Raw genomic sequence first — 22,358 nt, 5'->3', positions numbered from 1 at the left:
TTATCAGGCTCTCCAGTGCCCTTCTTTCGGTGCTTCCCACAGAAAGTACTATCATATTAGTGCTCCCCATAAAAGTGCCTTTGTTTTACTGCCCTCTATAGTAGTCTTCTCATTTTAATGACCCCCGTATTTGTACTGTCTTTTTAATACTCTGCATACCCTGATTTGAATACTCCCCCATAATAAGCACTCTTGTTACAGTGCTCCATTTATGTGTTTTCCATTAAAATGTCCCCATTTTGCATCTTTCCATAATAGCAACCTCCTTTTCACCTTCCCAATTAACCTGCTGCAGCCGTAACTGATCAATTGCCATCATGCTGGCACAGGAAAAACAGGAGGTCGGCAGTGCAGCTCTTGAGCACTTGAAGATAATTACTTACTTACAAATATGGTCCCGCAGGCTGAAACCTCCAGGGATAGGGATCCCTGCAGTCATCAGCATGCAGGAGCATATTTGTAAGTTAAAAGTTACCTTCTTCAAGTGCTGCACTTCCAACCTCCCGTATTTCCTGAGCCAGAAACGACGGCAATGGATCATGTGGTGCAAAAGCCCCACAATGACAGAGTTAATCTGTCCACCTTCAACTTCAAATATTACACTACAAAAATTGACTTACAGTGCAAGAAAAATGCAAATTCATATGGAAGAGTTTTTTACGCTGAATAGAGGAATGGCTAGTAGTGTAAGCTTGCTGGGAAATTTAATTTCCACACTAACAAGCAAACCTCTATCTGAAGATTATAAGATGGCTCTTTCTACATCAACCGGTCCACTTTAAATAGCAGGCTTTGCAAAACAGGAAAAAAAATTAAAATAGCACAAAAATAATTTCCTACCTGTTTAGCATCAACATTGATAAAAAAAACATATGCAGCAAAGCTAATCAACAGGAAATAGAGTAATAGCATCCGAGCAACCAAATAAGCAATTGAAATATTATTTATCTTGAGGTGAAAAAAAAATTCCCATTTCCCACATCAATAATTGTTCTCATTCCAATGGCGGCCCTTCAGGAAATTAGCAAACCTTTTACATAAAATCAGTTGTGAAGGTTCTTTTATGAGTACACAGAATGGAAAAGACCCCAATTAAATTCTGTACAAAGTGCTGCCATTTTGCGCAACCAACACACCACAAAAAGGTCACCCTTTCCTCTTTTTATTGCAGGTGGAAAATTAATTACTTCACTGACATATGTCAGGATGAATTTTAGACGTTCCCAATTGCACCCATTTGTTGATATGCAAAATCGGAAGCGTGAAAATACATTCATTAATTTCTAAGGTCTAAGGTAGAACGCAGCCGCTTATAAGACTTTGTATTATGTTGATGAAATCTGATGGCAGGCTATAAAATCCTGACAGTTATGTAGGAATTATTAAATGAGAACCAGTCACAAAGAAAAGGAAAAAAAGAAAAAAAAAAGGACCATTTCATTATTAAAGTTGTCCTCTACCACCCATAAAGTTAATCTGACGGTAATGCTACATCTACAGAGCATTACTGTCCTGTTACCACTAATCACAAATAGCATCTTATCTTCATACTATTGTGCAGAGCAAAGTCAGTATGCATTGCATTGGACTGACAGGCTACTGGGTAATAATGCCACCCTATCTTCTCCACCAATGCAAAAGGTGGGAGCTTTGTCATGTAGTAAAGGAAAAAGGTGGGAGGATGGGGTGCACTCCGAGCTTATGTCCAGGGTATTATTAATGACACAGTCTTACATCTTAAGGTGGCCACTAATGGTCCAATTTCTAGGGAAAAATAATTTGAGCGATCAGAACTTCTGATTGGATTGGTTGTAAATAATCTCTGTTGATGGGCACAATCAATGACAAACGATTATAAAATCAGTCCTTCCGATTGGATTTTCCTCGACCCAAAATTTGATTTTTCTTGTTGGTGGTCATAGATAGGAAGCAAAGATTGGTTAGTTGATGGTGTAGTGAACGATTTCACTTCCAATAAGAATTTCTGATCGCTTGAATGATTTTTCACTAGAAATTGGATTGTTAGTGGCCACCTTAAGAAAGAATTGAAAGACGAAGGAGCACAGAATTATGTAAAATAAAAACTGTTTTAAAAGGCAAGGTATTGGCTTACCTCCCCCGTGGATTTCAAAGCAGCCAAAACAGCCAATAAAACTCGATTGAGATTTAAGAGTTTATTGCACAAAGAAGGGTCATACAACGCGTTTCACAGGCACTTCCCGCCTCATCAGGTCAATAGTAACAACAACAACAAAAGTTTCTTTTGGCCACAGAGAGTTAGATTCTAGCAATTCAGTGTCTTTTTGGGCGCCTCAATCTATCAATTGTTACTAACTACTCCTCTGTTGGGATGTTGTATTTTTAGCATAGCTCTTTTCCCCAGGACCGTAATAATTATTGGTGGTTTTATTTAATTTATTTTGCAACCTGAAATTTGTGAGCGACTCTCTTTATGGCATTTATTCTGTTGTTATAAATAAATTGCACTATTGGCTCCTGGGATTTTGTCTCTCTTGTGTTTTCTCAGGCCACATATTACTTTAGCCTACTCCCATTTACATCTTAGAAGAAAAACAGTTAGAACAAGACAGGTTGGATCTCATCATCCAGCCTCAATCTGCAATTGCTCTAATATTGCATATTTTGATATTGAGCCATAAATTAATTCCTTCTAAAGAGAATCTAAAGTGAAAAAACAAAAAAACAGATACTCACCTAAGGAAAGGGAAGGCTCTGGGTCCCATAGAGCCTTCCCATTCCTCTACTGGTCCGCACATTTCAGTGCTGGATCCCCTGTTAGCAGTCTCCGACCCATGGGTCGATGCCTGCTCACTTCCGCTGCCCTGACAGGCTTCGGCAATCTTTGGGAGCCTGAGTGCTCCCAAAGATGGCCACTCCATACTGCGCATGTGCAAATGAGTGCTCACACATGCACAGTACAGAGCGGGGACCAGGAGAGAAAAGGAAAGGCTCTATAGGACCCAGAGCCTTCCCTCTCCTTAGGTGAGTATCTGTTTTTTGGGGGGGTTTCCACTTCAGATTCTCTTTAACCTGTGACGTACATGTCTACCTAAAAGTCAAATTTTACTAAAAAAAAATGTAAGCAGACTTTCTGTATTTGAAAGACCAAACCAAATTTTTAAAATGTAACAACAGAGAAGCTTTGTGTTAATCATGGAACGTCCCATGTTGTGTTTGGCACTGCAACCAAAAGAGGCTTTACTACCTCTACTCCTCACTCCCTCTAGAAATCCTAGATTTGTGCACAATAATCTGACACCTAACCCTAACTTTCCCTCTTAACATCAACCCCTTAACATCTATTCTTAAGGCGCGTACACACACCACACCACCGACAACAACGGGTCTGTCAGACCCTCCCGCTGGGCGGACGTTCAGCCGACAGTAGCACGTGTGTACGCGCTGTCGGCAGACTGAAAAGGCTGCCGACGCTATGGCATGTGTACGCGTCTTTAAACCCCATCCCAATCTTAACCCCTTCCTAATGTCAACACCTGACACCACCACTCCAAATTAATCCCCTCCTTCTAAAGCTAACTAGCACTAACCCCCCCCCCCCCCCACCTCCCACCCCGACACACACACACACTTTGCCCTAACCCTCTTAATCTATGCCTATCCCTAACCATTCATCCTCACAAACTCATCTTCTCTCATCTTTAATACCAAATGTTGGCACCACAACTAATTACACTGCTGCCAATAACCTGACACAGTATTTTAGCTATACCTAGCTGAACAATGGAACCAAAATTAAACACTATACTCTGTATTTTACAAAACATGCCAGAATACCCATGCCTAAATGAACTGGGAGGAATATGTCTATATTACCATAGCACACATGCAAAACTCAGGAACTGAAACACCTATCAGTTCATGCAAGTAAGACTGTTATCTTTGTCCTATTTCCTTCATTTATTTTATTTAGAATTACCAAATAAATGTAAGATTTAACAGCAGTTCAGCCAAGAGAAAAAAAAACTTGGACTTACCTCTCTCAGCACTGTGCTCTTATATCCTCGGTATAAACCCCTTATTCCCTGTAATATAAAAGTAGAAACACACAATGTAAATACATACCAAGTCTGTGGCACAAACAGCCATGCCTTCAGTTTTGATTTTCTTCTAAAAGAAAGGGCTATCTGCCTCCTACAAGCTCAATGTACTCAGCTCTTAAAATATGTTGTGCTGCAAGAAAGGTTCTTGTTTTCCAATAGGTTGTTGCTTTTCTATCTCTTTTTACCTCTATAACAATAGTAGGACTTTATTGTACATAACTGAAAGCAAAGGAAATAGACCACTTTTGTTCAGAAAGACGCAGGCTGGATTCACAGTAGTCCGCTGCATAACGTTAGGAGTGTGAGCTGCAATGAAGACTAGACATAGACTTTACTACAAAGATGCATGCAGTGAGTCGCTAATCACTGTAAACTGGTCCTTTTCATCTTTATACAATGCAAAGATAAATGGGAAACTATTTTGGTTTGCTTACATTTTTTGATGTGCGTGTAAAACACAGACATTCTAAAGTATTCCCAGCAGAAACTGGTAGATGAGAGTATCACCGCTTGCTGCCAATCAGATGATTAGCCCAAGTGTGGAAAGAAAGTTGCAACGGTTCCTGCTTTGTGCAGCAAATTACTTATTGCACTGCAGAGCAAATTACCAAGGCCAAACCGATGCATGTTCTTTTAGAACAGCCTTTGCCATAACAAGCAGGTCACCTAAAGTAGTCACCAATGACTAAAATAATGTAAGTCTGTATTCTCAGGAGAAGCCATTCAGTTAATAAAGTGGCTGCTTTTGCTGTAAGACAGCAGTAAAACTGTGTAAGTATGTCGTTTTTTTTCTTCTCTTTAATACAAATATTTTCGTTCCTTCCCACAGACAAGACCCCTCTTCTCTGCTTAATGTGCGATTTGCAAAGGATTTTAAAACGTACCTCCTGGCGCAGCGTCATGGCAAACACCTGGTATGTAGTGGACGCTGGGGACACTTGTGCTCTCTGCTTAACCACCTCTGAAGGGACACGAATAAGACAAGCAACCTGGAAAATAAACGACAAAACTAAATAGAAGAGCTTCATTTTCTTTTAAGAGATTACTACGGATAACAGCGCGCACACCGTACTAAGGTTCACAATTGTTTGTAGGCAGTGCGCTGGTGTACACAGAAAGTCCTAGATTAGTTATTGTATGGTAACCCCTAAGCGCAACCCAGTCCTTTGCTTGGGATGACAAGCCTCCTTATACAAACTCCAGATTCTAAACAGTAAACCTTCACCACACCCGGTAGGAGTGCGACTCGCCCTCTGTGGAGACCAACAGATTGGTCTATACACGCCTTGGGGTTATTCCCTGGCCACCCCCGACCACCACGATCTGAGGAGAAGGGGGGCGAGGTTCCCCTGAATAAAGGGAGATAACGAGAACGCCCCTGAGGAGATGGACTAGTTCAAAACCTGTCACATTTCTACTGACTACTGAGTAGGACAAGAATGTCGGAGAAACGTCATTTATAGTGCATTTTAATCTAGGAGAAATATACTTCTTCTAAGTATGTGTACACACGTATTTTAAATTTAAAGCGGATCCGAGATGAAAAACTAACTATAGCAAGTAAGTTGTGTATACATCTTATCTAAATTTTAAATGGTTTGCACAGTAAATCAAGCTGCAAACAGCTTCAACAGTATATGATTATTTCTTCCTTTGATACAATGAGAGAAGCCATATTCTGCTTGTCATTACACAAGCAAGCTGCTCTGCATCCCCACCCCTCAGCCTGTGAAAACTCCACTCCCCGCTCCTCCCCTCTGCACCCCCTTGCCTCTGAAAACTGATGCATGCTTCAGCAAAAACCTCCTCCTCCCCAGGCTGAGCTCCCATGAGCGCTTGCAGCATGGGACTAAGAATGCCTAGGCGCTGGAGGAGCTGGGGGCATGGATACATTCATTTACATGCAATTAGGTAATCAGTAAAATTAAAACAAGCATTGGGGTGTGTGTGGGGGGGGGGGGGTGAATGCTCAATAAACTATATGTAAGGGGCAGAAAAATAAAGGCAGGAAATGTTTGTCTCTGATCTATTTCAACAATTTAGTAGTCCTTCCAGCTCAAACCATGGCAAAACAGTCTCAATAGCAGAAATATAGTTTTGACAGTCTTTCAAAGCATATCGTCAGCAATGACAACAATATTTAAATATTGATAATTTACTAATTTTGCTTAAGGATTACTTTTATTTTAAACAACCAGGAGAGTTCTACTTTAAAGTGGACCTGGACCTGACCTGCACAGGACTGAAGGAAAACAGAAAAATGCACCCTGTATGTATTTAGAGAGTTTAGCCTGTCTGTGACTAATCACGCGTTATAATTTGATCCCTCAACAGTGTCAGCTGACTCCCACAGCAGAGAAGCTAAATAGTAAACACAGGATGTTAAAAATATACGTCTGTAGGAATTGTAAAACTTTTATCGGTTGTAACAAAGAAATGTTTTTCTTTAAAGGTTATTATGCTGTTTTGCGTATCTTTAGAGCAGGGGGGGGGGGGTGGGAGTTCTAAGTTCAGGTCCGCTTTAAGGGGTTAATTCTTAACAGGCTTTGAACTTGGAGAACAAAATGGCCGATTCCAGCTTATGTACTTGAAGGGTGCGGTTTAAATAATCATCCGACTTTTAATGTCACAACACATTCTTTAGGGTAAGTCATCAAAACCTGACCGCAAGATTTCTAACTGACAGAAACTGACAAGGGATGTGTCCCTAACACAACAGAGCCTCGTCCAGCCCAATAGAATGAGCCACAGTCTCAGACGTGTTACTACAATTAGGCCTTTGGCAGGACATCTTTGTTGAATTAAGCGGCGCGGTCTGCATGACTGGCCATGTGGTGAAAAGGAGCACCGATTAAATGTGAACTGTATTCATCCCAATCACTTCTTTCTCAGCAAACACGCGGTATGAAGAGAAAATCTGTGCTTGGCAGAGAAGCAGATAATCAAACTAACACTGTCCATTGTGGGCCTCTGTATTAAAGAAGTGTGAAAGGAAAAGAAAATTGTCTTTCCTGTGGCTATCAAATTAGTCATTTGAAAATCTGAACTGTGGAAATCAAAACTAAAGACTACTGTAAGTGTTTTATATTTTTCTTTCAGCAAATTCTTCAACCATCAAGCCTGTTGCCCTGGAAGCCTGCCCTCCAGACATGCTGCTGCCCACCTTGACCTGGATTTCCTTGGAGCCTTGGTTTGAGCATGATTTAGCACAGTTCTGTCATAACTTCACCTATCCTTAAAGGCCCAGAGATAGTTCACACACCGGTCACCGCCACCTACCACATCATTACTGCTGCTGATATTTGTTTAGTTTTTCTACGTTTGGTCTTGGCATTTATCTGGCGTTTGGAAAGATATCGAAAATGTACCACAGTTGTTGCAGTGTACTATTTATGTGGAAAAATGACAAACACCAACATAAATAGGTTTGCAGGATGTGTCCACCGCCCCTGAGATGCTACTGTGTAGCAGTGTTCTACCAATCAGCAGCCAAGGTGTCTAACGAACGCAGCTAATGACTGCCAGTGTATACTGTCCTTGCCTCACTTGCCTTTTTGCTAGGCTGTCTCAATGAATAGCAGCACTTACTGACATCTAGATTTACATTGTGGTGCTAATGCACGTTCCATTACATATGCCCTTGTGCATTATTTGCACTTCTGTACTTACATAAACATTTTAAGTGTTGCTTTTACATTGTAAATTGGTCATCTTGTCACTACTTATTATTATTGTGATTGTTATTTATAGATTTTGTATTGAATCAGATCCAAGTCTTCTTGTCTTCGGGTCTTTTGACTTCACCAACTGCATGATGGGCATACAGCATGTTTATTATACAGTAGAATCCCTTAATAGTAAACTCCAAGGGACCCGGAAACGTAGTTTACTATATCAGAAATTGTCATACTCAAGCAAATAAAGTATACTGTGGTACTGGATCTTAATTAAAGTGAACCTCCGGACTAAAAATCGACTCAGCAGCACTGAAAAGGCTTGGTGTTTCTTTAACAGTTTCACAGCATCAGAACTTTGTTTCTCTTATACAAGCCTCAGTTTTAGCTGCACAGAAGAAAACTGCCCTTTTTCCCCCTGATGCTGTGAAAAGCATGATGGGATTTCTGATTTTGTTGTTCTCGTTCTGCTGTTTTGGTGCAATTTTTTTTTTTTTTTTTACAATTTGAATTTGACTCTTGAAGCCTAGCGTGTGCAGCTGGGAGGGGTAATCAGGACACAGGACAGTTGGAACTTTGTCTCGTGCTCCTTGTCACCTCCTTTCAACCAAAAAGATGGCTGCCCCCATGACAAAGATGGCAGCCCCCATGAATCACAAACATTTGCCTGTTCTTTTAAAACAGTGTGGGTAAGAGATTATATTACCTATCTATTCTAATTAACATAACTAATGTAACTTGATGACAGTATATTTGTTTAGGCTGAAGTTCCCCTTTAAGTCAATAATTGGGAGTCATTTTTTTCATTTCAATGCTTCAGCAAGCAAGCACAGACAGTGTCTAAGCTAGATCAAAATGCACATTGCTCAATATGCAGGGATTTGCAAGCAATGATTATGCAACAGCTTGCACAGAAAGCATAGATTTCACCAGTTTATGCAGGTGTACAGTACTTATAGTGTGCTCCTCTGTCCTCATTTGTACGACCACCCAGACACTGCAGCCATGCACAAGCAAGTCACAGATGACAGGCAATTTCCTAAGTAGACAAGCATCAGTTTACACAGCATAGGTCTCACCGGTTGATGCTTTTGAGATAATCCACAGAGGGCCAGAGTATGTGCTGAAAGCAAAAAACAGGCTACAAATTGGCTGCCAGCCCACCCACTGACCACAGCTCATAGGTCTCCAACTGACGTATGATGCATGCGCCCACCCACTTTCCACTATACAGAAGGGGCAAAAAACAGGTTTACTATAACAGAAGTTCTACTATATCATGGTTTATTATACCAGATGTTACAACCAGTCTCATTCAACCTAGTAAAAGAGGATATTGCCTGAACGGATAATGTAATAAATACCATACATGTATATTAATCAAGCTTAATGATCCACAAGCTCTGTGTTTAACCTATTTTGGTTCCTGGACGTAGTTTCTACATCCAGGAACCATGCGCGCTACCGCGCGCCCCCGCGGCCGATCGTGCGCGTGCACGCGCACTCCCGGCCGCGGGTTCGGTAGCCAAGTAATCAATGTATCGGGCTATGGAGCCCGATCATTGATTCCTCTCCCCCGCTGAAAAAGCGACAGCTTCTCTCGGAAGCTGAGCTTTTTCTGGCCGTCTCCTTCCCGATGCGTCACTCTAAGCGCGTGCTACGCTTAGAGTGACGTCATGTAAACAAACTCATGGCCGCCATCTTGTGGCCAAAAAGTAATACTACACCTGAAAAAAAAAAAAAAAAAAAAGAATTAACACACATTTACATTATAAATCTATTGTTTACCTCCCACCCTCCCAAAAGTACCCAAATAAAATGTTTAGTATAAAAAAAAAAACAAAAAACCATTACAATAAAAAAAAAAAAACATGTAAATATTTACCTAAGGGTCTAAACTTTTTAAATATCAATGTTAAGATGAAATATTTCTATTTTTTTTAATTTTAAACTTGTAAATAGTGATAGATGCAAAATGGAAAAAATGCACCTTTATTTCCAAATAAAATATTGTCGCCATACATTGTGATAGGGACATAATTTTAACGGTGTAATAACCGGGACATATGGACAAATACAATACGTGAGTTTTAATTATGGAGGCATGTACTATTTTAAAACTATAATGGCTGAAAACTGAGAAATAATGAATTTTTCAATTTTTTTCTTATTCTTCCTGTTAAAATGCATTTACAGTAAAGTGGCTCTTAGCAAAATGTACCCCCCAAAGAAAGCCTAATTGGTGGCGGAAAAAACAAGATATAGATCAGTGCATTGTGATAAGTAGTGATAAAGTTATAGGCTAATGAATGGGAGGTGAACATTTCTTACGTGAAAACGACGGAACCTGAATGGGTTAATCAACTATAACACACATATAAATCCCTAATATATAATACCTTTTCCCTTAATAAAAAATCCCTGTAAAATGCCTACTGTGAGGATATGTAACGATGATGATATGTACGGTAATATGCAGAACATAGCAACCATATTGTATCGCATGGAAGCCATATGTTTCATTTTTCTGCCTGTGTCATATGTGTAAGTGTAATGAACAGCAGTGTTCAGTTCAGAGCTTACTGACGTCAGTATACTTTATTAGATGTGTAACATAGGTGATTGGTGCACACTTTACACAGAAAAAGTACAAAGGCACAAGATAGGTGCTAACCCCCCAGTGGCGAGGGCCCACTGGGGGGCTCTAGGTCGGACAGGAAAGGTCGGCAACAAATCAGATAGGCAGAGGTACAGAGTCGTTAGGCAGAATCAGAGTAAGTGTTCAGGCAATAGTTGGCAGCAGATCAGATTAGCAATGGTACAGAATTGTTAGACATAATCAGAGTAAATGTTCAGGCAATAGTCGGCAGCAAATCAGATTGGAAAAGGTACAGAATCGTAAGACAGAATCAGAGGCAAGAACAGGCAAAGAGTCAACAACGAGAAATCAATACAATGTAAATATATAAATCCTAATCTAGTGTGAAATCCCCGGGGCACTGCCGGATCAAAGCACACAAGGATCTGACTAGGGTCTGATCGCTTACACGGAAGTATTCGCAAATCGCAACAACAGACGATGAGCAAACGACATCTCCAAGCTTAAATACAGAAAGCAAATTCAAGCCGCCGCCTAGAGGGCTGGACCAATCAGCAGCGTGTGATTGACAGGTCGGTGTCAGCTGACCGCAAGATCAGCTGACCCGTCTCCTCAAGTTATAAAGGTCCTGCCGCCCCATGCGCGAGCGTGCTGACCTAATCTGATGTGCAGAGGAGAGACCTGTCCTTCTAGAGCAGTGATGGCTAACCTTGGCACTCCAGCTGTGGTGGAACTACAAGTCCCATGAGGCATTGTAATACTCTGACAGCTCTAAGCATAACTCGGGGAGGCAGAGGCATAATGGGATTTGTAGTTTTGTCAAAGCTGGAGTGCCAAGGTTAGCCATCACTGTTCTAGAGCCCAGCAATGATGTCTGTGACGGAGCGACGGCAGATTCCGTGACGTCAGACGCGGAAGCAGCAGCCGCGCTACTGTCCGCGGCAGAGGTAATATTTTCCATCCTAACAGTAAGTCTCCTCAAAGCCAGCTGGCTTCAGGGTAATTGGACACCAGGCTGCTAATGTGAGTTCCTTATGTAATTAGATAAATGACCCCTCTTTTGTCCTGCATCCTGCAAAGGTGTTGCATTGCTTTGAACTCTGTATTCATGTAAACAGCTACCTGTTGACCAACTATACAATCTGACTACCTGAGTCTGTGAACTTCAAAGGGCTAACAGGAAACTCTGGAATTTACATATGACAGCCTGCTGGAATGTTGAAAGCCTTGCTCAAAGTTGTCACCTGAAGTAAGGCAGTCCGTTTGATACAATTTTACCTGTGGAAATTAAGATCTATGGGGAGAGGGGAAATCTCCGCAAAGATCAAAAGCTAAAACAGGAAAGCTTTGAAGTTTGCATATCACAGAAAGGATATGACAAACTGAACAATCTGGGAAGTTGGCTTATGTCTGGACTTGTACCCCCGGGAAACAAACCGCTATAAAACCTCAGCTAGGAGGGTTTAGAGTTGTAGTTCTTTGGGGAAAGCACAACGCTAGGACTAACCTGGTCTGACCAGAACCACGTTTCCCTCGCAACAACGCTCAGATCTATATGCTGGTATGTTTATTCCCGTTTTTTTATGCAAACTGTCTTGTGTACCTTTGTAACTTTTATTTTGTAATTTTTACTTCGTTTTTGTAAATCTTGTGTATATATTATTTTCTGCATTGTTCCACTTTTTTCTGGAATATTAAATTGTTATTTAATAAGTTTGACTTCTGCTGTACTAAGCCAACGCTCATAGCCTAGAAGAGACTGCAGTGTAACTTGCGTTACAAAATTCAGTGCCTGATTGTGCCTTGCTACTGTACGATTGTACTGTGTGTGTGTGTGCGTGGCGTTTCCGTATTCGGCCTAAAGTGCAAAGCTGACCCGAATACGAAAACGCAGACTACGTGTAGATCACTCGACAGCAGAGTGATAATCGCTGAAGTGTCTAGCAGCAGCTAGTGGTGGCAGTGAGAAGTGCTTTGAGGGGCGACAGCCTTGTTGTAGCTTGAATAAGGCTGCTTCCCTCTTGATCTGGTCAAAACCTGCAGTCGGGAACCGTATCTGCAAGCTCGATACTATACTAGATAGTATGACACGCAAACTCATCTGGATTGCTCTGAAATTGGGTGCAATCAGACTAATCTGTGTGTGTGTGCACATCACAGTACAACATGTGAGGCGGCAATCCCTGGTTAATTGAGCAATACTGTATGAGAACTCCATTGGACCACAGTGTGGAGGTTGTGCATGGAAAATACTATATTATCTTGATGCTTTTTTTTGCTTTCATATGGTTTTTGGGCCTACTGGCCCATTTTTGCAGACTTTTTTTTGCAGAGAGGTTGTAATATTATTTAGGATTTATATAGCACCAGTATTTTACATGGCACTAGGCAATGGAGATTACAAAATACAGATGGTTACAAAATAATGGGATACATATAAAAATCTGAACAGGTCAGCTAATGCATTATACATAGGGGTGGAAAAATACCATGTGCCCATATAAGGAGAAAAAAGCCCTACCCATATGATCTTACCTATGGGGTTATAGGGTAGAACAACTGGTAGGGGGAAGCGGTGTACAAGATTGTGGTGTGGATGTTATTGGCTAGTGTCTTAAATAATGTTATACAGTTGCCTGAAGAAGTGTGGATAGTAATGAACAGTACATTTCCATAACATGCAAATCTCCACTGACCCAGGAAATAGAAGCCACGATAGTAATTGAAAGCCTCTATGGACTGATCAATAATGTAGAAGCTAAAACACACACCTGTTGGTTACTTAGAAGTCGGGTAGAGGGTATAATTTGCTAGCACAGTTTCCCCCTTCCTGCGTTGGGTGGATTTATGTGTTAGCTGAATTTTACACTTACCTGTAGTGATGAAAAACGGACAGACAAATACACGTCTGTTTTAAGAAGACATTGTAGAACATTACTGGTGGTTTCATTGATAAAAACTTATGAAACTAAACTATGGGCCTCAAGTAGAAAAAGCTATATTCATGAAATGCCAATAAGGCATTCACGGAGGCAAACTTGTACCGACACACTGCAACTGATCCAAAGTCATTTGGAAAAGGCAAGCCTGGGAGTCAGGGGTCAAAACCACAATCCGACCCCAATATGTCTAGAAAATAAGGGAGATTGCTGCCTTGTGAAGTTCACTATAAATATTCATAGGAAACTTCATGCTTCACAACACTTCTTGCCATTACATTAGCTTTCTGTTTCCTTAAAACACACAGAGGCAGAGAGGAAACTCGGAAAGCGTCTCAGGATAAAAAACAATCTACCTGTCGGGGGGGACCGCGCTCCCAGCATGGCTTTCAGACCGCTGCGATGCTGCAATATTGGCCTGTGAAGCAGACTTACGGAGTAATGACTTCCTCTATATTCTAAAGCTCAGTCTATTTTATCTCAGATTATCTTTGATCTTTCCTTTTCTTGCCCATTTGAATCTGAGCATCGAGCATAGCACTGACTGTTCAACGGAAAAAAAAAAATGCAGTGCCCTCTTTGAGACTAAACTGAGATAATGTCATCTTTGGGCCGCTTGTCACATCCATTTTCCAGGAAGCGCCGCAGCCATGCCACGCGGACGATGACATTTAGACATCAAAATGGATGAAATGTTAAATAACAGCCTGCTTGAAATGGTTTCCTTTATTCCTCTCATCTTACATATATTCAAAGAGTTTTATTTGTGAACAGAAGGCTGCCGTGTTCCTGGAGGTGAAATAATATTGAGCTGAAATAAGAGAATATTAAAAGGAACATTCAACTTTCATAAAAAAAAAAATACTATAAATATAGATACAGACTACACAAGTCTATTAGGCAATGGTATGAAAAAGAACTTCCCGTACTAACTTGCAGGTAGTTTTGTATTTTGTAAACTGTAAACCTAAAGGTTGTATATAGGCTCAAGACGCTTCCCATGGTGGTGGTGGTAATCAGCAAAGGAACATCAAGGCGTTACTCCCAGGAAATTCCACAGGTGGTAACTACAATTAATACACATACAATTCATTATATCATACGTTTTTTTTTGCTTCAAATTTCCTTTAAATGGAACCTTAACTGAGAGAGATATTTATGTTTCCTTTTAAACAATACCCGTTGCTTGTCAGTCCTGCTGATCACTTTGCCTGCAAAAGTGGATGAATTACACACCTGAAACAAGCATGCAGCTAATCCAGACTGACTTCAGTCAGAGCACCTGATCTGCATGCTTATTGAGGGGCTGTGACTAAAAGTATTAGAGACACAGGATCAGCAGAAGAGTCAGGCAACTGGTATTAAATTAAAAGGAAAAAAATCCATAACCTTCTCAGTTTAGGTTCCTTTTAAGTTGCAATTCTTTGCTCTGTACTGTACTTTGAAGTGCACATTGCCCATAAATGTATGTTGCCATGCAAGTCATTAACTGTAAAGTGCCGGAGCCTTTGTTAAGCTATGTACACATTTTTAATAAGTGCAACCTGTAGGGATATGGATAACATCCACAGGGAGACAGTTATGTGCATTAGCACATACAGAGGCATCTTTTGGGCTTACATTGCTATAGAAGGGAGATAAGGAATGACAGCGTGATGGAGTGGCTTTTGACTGGCGGGGGTTAAGGGGAGGGCAAATTCCCATTGGCCATTGTTCACATTTAAAGATCTGGCATGCAAGGTCTTTAAAGAGACTCCGTAACAAAAATTGCATCCTGTTTTTTATCATCCTACAAGTTCCAAAAGCTATTCTAATGTGTTCTGGCTTACTGCAGCACTTTCTACTATAACAGTCTCTGTAATAAATCAATGTATCTTTCCCCTGTCAGACTTGTCAGCCTGTGTCTGGAAGGTTGCCAAGTTCTTCAGTGTTGTGGTTCTGTGATGAATCTCCCCCCTCCAGGCCCCTCTCTGCACACTGCCTGTGTGTTATTTAGATTATGGCAGATTCTCTCTTCTCTCTTATCTTTTACAAGCTGGATAAATCGTCCTCTGAGCTGGCTGGGCTTTCACATACTGAGGATTACAGACAAGGGCAAAGCTGTTTGCAAGAAGAAAAGAGCAGCCTGAAACTTCAGTGCATGAGAGCAGAAGGGGGAAAGAAACACACAAATGATCTCTTGAGATTAAAAAGGAAGGCTGTATACAGGCTGCTTGTGTATGGATGTATTTTCTATGTGTGGACATACTGTACATCAACCTACTTCCTGTTTTGGTGGCCATTTTGTTTGTTTATAAACAAACTTTTTAAAACTGTTTTTAACCACTTTTAATGCGGCGGGGAGCGGCGAAATTGTGACAGAGGGTAATAGGAGATGTCCCCTAACGCACTGGTATGTTTACTTTTGTGCGATTTTAACAATACAGATTCTCTTTAAGCGACTTTGGGGTACACCTGTACACACACTAGGTTCTAGGCAAAGATGGCCTCAGATGGCTCCCTTGGCGGAGTTAAATCTAGTGTGTACAAAGCTATACTCTAGTTTTAGGCTGTACAAATCCAGTCCTCAAACGCCAAGATTCCTCACACATTTTTGGCACAGTTCAAAATAAATGAAGGGCTGAATCAGGACAGGTGTGCTAAATAAAGTAGAAAACATTTCTCAGTCCATCCTAAACACTACCATGGATTTGACCCTTGAGGACTGAAGTTGGACAGCCTTAGGCCCCGTTCACACTTGCGGTTTGAGTCCGCAAGTGTCCGGGGGTCCGGGTCCCGCAAAGAGACCGTACGGGTCTCTGCGGTGGCCACAAGTTGCGGATCCGGAATTGATCAGTTCCGGCTACAATAAAGTAGCCGGAACTAGATCCATTGCAGTGCCAGAAAGGCACCGCAAGCATGGGGGATACCGGCGTGTAGTCCGGGACCCCCAAGTGGCATAGGACCGGTGCTGGAAGCATCCGGTCCTATTGCCAGTGTGATGAGAAACATCCGTTTCTCAGTGCACAGCATGGCCGCATGTTCGGGTCAGGATCCAGCCCGGGTCCGCAGCCGCACGGGGACGTACGGCAAAAATGCAGCAAGTTGGAAAAAAAGCCGGATCGTCCCGGAGCTGCGTTCCCGGATCGGATCCGGACGGTCGCACGAGTGTGAATGGATATATTGATTAACAATGTATCCATTCACCATCCACTGTGTACGGAGCGTTCCGGGTCCGGGGAAGCCGGACCTGGAACGCTAATGTGAACCGGGCCTTACTCTAGTTACATACTGTACCTGGCCTATTGGACAGCACGCTGTAACACACCCTTCTGGCAGTTTTCATTCGGAATACAAAGGAACGGAAGCTCTTTATATGTATTAACCAGTAACAAAGCAATAATGTGTAATTGTTGCAACATATAAAACTGAACTAAATATATTGGGTGATTTTTTTTTTTTGTCCTCAGAAAATTCACTTTAAGGTTTATCAAATGGGTAGCAAATCTTTGTACAGTTGGGTCACATCCCATTTCCCGTAACTTGTTGGAAATGGAAAATTAATCTAGAGTTTAATAAACAAAACCATTCCAGAAGAAAAAAAAAAAGAATATCAGTGACATTATAATATCAGAGAATTGCTGTGTTATAATGAGAATCGATCACGGGACCTAGACAAGAATTTAAATCTTCCTATATGATAATATGCAAGTGTCCTTGCTTCCTCCTTTGTCTCTGTGTTCTTGGGCCCGTGCTATTTGCTACTGCGCATCCGTTGACACAGGAGGATGGGGACAGAGAGCCGGGCAGGTGTGTGCGCGTGCACAAGCGGTGGGTGCACGCACAAGCGACTGATGTGCAGTAGGTGCGCGCACCTGTGCAGGTTCAAAAAACAGACTTAGAGCTCATTTTTAAACGGGCTTGGGTCTACTACTTCTTAAAATAAATATGAATCTACTCCAAACACACTACTGGTCAATAATGAAGAAACGGTTACTTGACAACTTGAAAAAGAAGCTCAGAGAGAACGGGAGCCCAAATAGTGTAATATGTCACCAAATGGAGTCGTGTGTGGAAAAAGGGAAATGGTACTCACAAAGGGAGGTTGCAGAAGGGGCAACCAACCACTTGAGGTGGGTGGAGATTTACAAACCCAACTCCACTCGGGTGTCCGGAAGGTACTGGATGCAGTTACTCTCTTAGGAAAAAAACAGCTAGTACTGAGTGCGGCTATGCCACGTAGGACCAATCACGCCCCTCCAAAGGAGAGAGTAATAAAGCACAACACAGGTAAGAGGTGGCCAGAAATTTATAAAACAGAGTTTTTTTGCAAATATGAGTATTTTGATCAAATCTATTGACCCCAAAAACCTGACGGATATCTTTGAATCGATTTTGGACAGTTTATCGACTAAAACAGGTACAGTAGTAAATTCTTACTAAACAGGCGAAGAAAGGAGAGGCAGGAGATCAGTGGTCCCATAGTATTGAACTACATCAAGCAGTTTCATGTTTCATCCTTTCTCCATCAAATTTCAGCTGAAATCTAATTACTATTTTTTGGACAACACATGCAAAAAAAATCACATGCTGTTTTTATATTTTTGCATGCACAAATCAATAATAATGTAACTTGTGCGTATGCAATTTTGCATTCACATGCAAAGTTCGCATATGAAAATTTGCAAGTTTTTAGTGGAAACATTGCCTAAGGTCTCTTCAGGGGAGTAGAATTCGTAACACTGCATAACTTGAATATGGAATTGATCAAAGACAAGCTGGGAGTGATGGAGAACACACATGATCAGTAATTAGACCTGCCATTTATTAGACTGAACCGGGATCTTCCCTGCTCCCACCAGACCGTGTTGTGATCGAGCTTGCTTACCACCTGTCACTCTTGCATCCAAGACTTCTCATGAGTGTCATCTCTTCTTTGTAACTCTCTTACAGCCGATCAGTCTTGCTCCATTGCTACCCTCAAGACACACCTCTTCAGACAAACATATAATTGGTTTTAACTAGAATTGTAGGCTCACTGCTTCTTCTGTAAACCCCTTTGTTTACTCCACTAGTGTCTCCCCCCCACTAAGCTCTAGATTGTAAACTCGAAGAGCGCAGGGACCTCCCTCTCGTGTTTCCGGTTTCTTTTGCACATTACCAAATGAACACTGCTCCCATCGATCCACCACGGCAGATCCCTTCCTTGAATCCCTCCACTGGCTTCCTATCCAGTCCAGAATCAGATTCAGGATACTGTGTCTGACCTACAAATCTATCCACAAAACCTGTCCAACCTACATTTCCGATCTTACTCAGAGGTACATACCTAGCCGCTCACTCCGCTCTTCCAATGAACTTCGCCTAACCGCCCCCCGCATCACCCAGTCCCATGCACGCCTCCAGGACTTCTCAAGAGCTGCTCCAACACAATGGAACTCCCTACCTCCACCCATTAGGGCAGCCCCCTCCTTCAACATCTTCAAGAAAGCCCTCAAAACTCACCTTTTCACTCTGGCCTACTACCCCTCACAAGTGCTCTAAACCTACAGCTGAACTCTGGTCCCCTACCATTCGTGTCCTTACCTCTCCCTCTAGATTGTAAGCCTTTGGGCAGGGTCCTCGTCCTTTTGTGTCCTACCTGATCATGCACCTCCATTACTGTGAACCCATGCTATGCATCTGAGTGAACCTAACTTGCCTAATCTCCATGCTCCATCCAGTGACTGACTAAGCATTACCTGGTGCTCATACTATGGTGTGTGATCTGGTTTTCTTGTATTCCTGTATTGTCATATTGCTGTATGTCACCCCTAAATATTGTCTGTAACCTAAATTAATGTTCAGCGCTGCGTAATATGTTGGCGCTTTATCAATACAATAAATAAATAAATAAAGTAACGGTAATGGTTTTCTAACTATACGTCAGCTGCATGCATTTATTTGTGTGTGTACTTGTGTCACTGGATGTCCTGATTGGGAAGTGTGTTGAACTGTTCATGTATCTTTGCTCCTCATTAGTGTATATTTTTGTACTTTGTACAGTGCTATGGAAGATGTTATACGTTGCACTACATCAATAAATCATAATGTCTACATTGCATATAGAACAATTTCACATGTAAAAGTGAAACAAAAAACAAGTTTTAGCAGCAAAATATGAGGAAATTAAGAAAAAATAAAAGTCAATTATGTAACAGAATATGATAAATAAACCTTCACGGACTAAAAAAAAAAAAAAAAAAAAAAATATAGACTCCAAGCGATATTAGTGATTTTAGCCTGCCATCTAGTGGACACTTCTATTACCTCACGATGCTGAAAATTCTACAGGAAACTAAAAAAAAAAAACATAAACCTATCTGAATGAGGCATAGAACAAGTTCATTGACCCACAGCAATGAAGAATTTATTTTGTACTGACCTGGTAACAACTAATCCAGACTGTGGCTTTTACACTACACGAAATACAGATTTTGAAGCAAATTTTACTTGCGATTACTGCATTTTTCTTCTTGTGTTGCCAGCATCCAGTGAAAATCGCAAATTGGATTCGCAAACCAGAATTGAGATTTGCAGTGTAAAAGAAGCCTGCAATTGACTGCTGTGTGTTCCAGCATGCTGTATATCAACACAGGGTTGTACTATACCTTATTACTGCTTTCTATTCACAACTAATTTTTTTTTTTGCTTTTAGTGCAAAGACAATTTTGGTACTTCAAATGCAGAATCTTCAGATTCTTTTTGTAGAAAAATGTGGTTTGTGAAGTTATAATTCAAACTTTTTTTTTCTAAATCTTGGCTAGAGTGAGGAACAATTAGATATGGCTTTCTATGCTGTTAAAACGTATTCTATGAAATCTCCCACTCCTCCCTGTTGCATCACAGCCAGAAGAGAGTCAAGTAGTCATCACAAGCAGATCACAGAGGAATACACCAGCATGCTTGGAAGAATTAGAATTATCGCCAAGTTCTCTCAGTCTGGGTTCCTGTGTTTCCTCCTTTTTATGTTAGAAAGTAAACAAAATCTTTCAAACATGATCACATAAAGAAATTAAAGCAAGCTTTTAATGAAAAGAAAAAAAGTTAAATATCCAATCGTTGGAAGCCTCTGGATTATACAATACAGTAACATTAATCAGCAAAAACAATAACAAAAATTGTAACAAGGCAGAAGTGTATATTTTGTAAATTAAGACAACTTTGTTTTGTATCTCTGAAAGTTTGCAGCTCCAGTTGTTTGTAAGTAAGGGGCTATGTACAATGCTACAGAAGATGTTGGCACTATACAGTGTTCTCCCCAGAATGTTTTTTTCCAGCCGGGTGGGATGCAGAGGCGGTGCAACTCTGCTTACAGTATAAGAGATAGACAAGGAGGTGAGCTGACAGTGGTGTAGCTAAGGAGCTGTGGGCCCCGATGCAAGTTTTACATTGGGGCCCTCCAAGCACTCTATACATAACAATTGATACTGCACACCAAAACCTGCCAATGGCAACTACAGTGTCAGAGGTGCAAGCAGGGGATGGGGAAGAGTTTGTTAATGATTACCAATATGCAAAGTATCTATAGAAGTGATTATTATGAGCACAGGAGCAATAGAGAGCTAATACTGCAGTTGAGAGAGGGCCCTTCGGGGCCCCTCTGGCCCAAGGGCCCGATGCGGTCGCAACCTCAGCAACCCCTATTGCTACGCCCCTGTGAGCCGATGACAGCAGGGTGCTCACCAAAAAGTAGCCGGGGGAGAACACTGCTATATAAATAAAATAAGAATAATAGTAATGACAACTAAACAGTATACCTTGTAAGTTGTAAATAGCTTTAGAATACATAAATACACAGCAGTAATACAAACACGAGGAGGGAGAGCCCAGCACTTTCTAACTTGAAAATTAACGGGATAAGAGGTAGAAAAAAAAGGTGGGCATCAGTAAGCTGTATACAACATGTAGGCACTTGCCTTACCGATAGTACAAAATGGTTCAATGCAAGGTCAGTAGCTCATTAAAGTGAACTAAGTCAGATTACACATTTGGCAGTAGTGGCAATTTTTTAGGTTAAATTTAAAGACAGTAAAGTGTTAACACTGCATTATTTCTACTTACCTGGAGCTTCCCCCAGCCGAATGAGGTATGTGGGCTCCCTTGCCCTCCTCCTCAGCTGCTCCCTGTGGTAGCCGCTGGTATTTCTGTCACTCAGGGACAGTCATCCTCTTCTGCACTCCCGCATCTGGGAGCCTTCTGCGCCTGCACAGTACAAAATGCTCTTGGCCGCAGGAGAGAGACAACTGGCCCCGAATGACAGCAATACAGGCTGCTACTACAGGAGAATGGAGCAGGGCGGTGAGGATGCTTAAACACCTCATGGGGCTGGAGGAAGCCCCAGGTAAGTATACATAATGCAGTGTGAACCATGTCAAGTTCACTTAAAGTTGGGCGATTCCCAACAGAGGAATGGGATTCCAAAGGAAAGCATAAAAAAAACAAAAACAAAAAAAAAACAACTGGTATGAGACTATTATTGTTAGTTTTTATTTGCACAGTGCCAGGATCTTCCATGGTATTGAACAACGCACAGTATACAAAGATCCATAGATAATGATGAGACACAGATAACACACAGTTAATAGGTCTAATAAATTCTACAAAAAAAAGTTGGTCAAGGAGATTTCGAATGCCCATTCAATACTTTGCAATTGAAAAAGTATCAGAAAGTACAGTAGGTGAAAAGTACTTTCAAAGTTATTTTCACCATTTTCTTGCTTGCTGGTGGTTTAAAACACATTATATTGACAAGGTGCAATAATCACCTGGGAGAAAAGTTAAGAAAAAAGGTATTTTCACTTACAGTCTAAAGGTGGCCATACACTTATAGATTTGCAGCAGATTCGACTATCAGATAGATTTCTGTCAGATGCCTGTCACGTACAATCTGACAGGAATCTATCTGATGTGTGCCACTCACTAGGAACAGATTTCCAATAGATTTCAGAGTGAAATCTATTGGAAATTGATCTAAATGCATTATTGCAGCGTTAGATCCAATGCAACTCTATGGGCCATCAATCTGCTGCCAGCAGCAGGTCGA

At 41.3% G+C, this 22,358-nt stretch overlaps 1 protein-coding gene across 2 annotated transcripts in view; it reads right to left on the bottom strand.

Annotated features, from left to right (window-relative positions):
• The window catches only part of SLC25A26 (solute carrier family 25 member 26), a 293,689-nt gene that overhangs the window by 220,918 nt on the left and 50,413 nt on the right, over positions 1–22,358 (bottom strand). For both annotated transcript variants that reach the window (XR_011024033.1, XM_068253825.1), the window contains exons 4-5: positions 4,967–5,071; positions 4,017–4,064 (exon numbers count right to left, since the gene is read on the bottom strand). Coding sequence is in view for 1 of the 2 variants with exons in the window: in XM_068253825.1 (XP_068109926.1) it covers positions 4,017–4,064; positions 4,967–5,071 (153 nt within the window). In the remaining variant the exon portion in view is untranslated. The remainder of the gene's footprint in view (positions 1–4,016; positions 4,065–4,966; positions 5,072–22,358) is intronic.

Source organism: Hyperolius riggenbachi, chromosome 9 (assembly GCF_040937935.1).
Source record: "Hyperolius riggenbachi isolate aHypRig1 chromosome 9, aHypRig1.pri, whole genome shotgun sequence".
Lineage (NCBI taxonomy): Eukaryota > Metazoa > Chordata > Amphibia > Anura > Hyperoliidae > Hyperolius > Hyperolius riggenbachi.
This window is presented reverse-complemented; position numbering and strand designations above follow the sequence as displayed.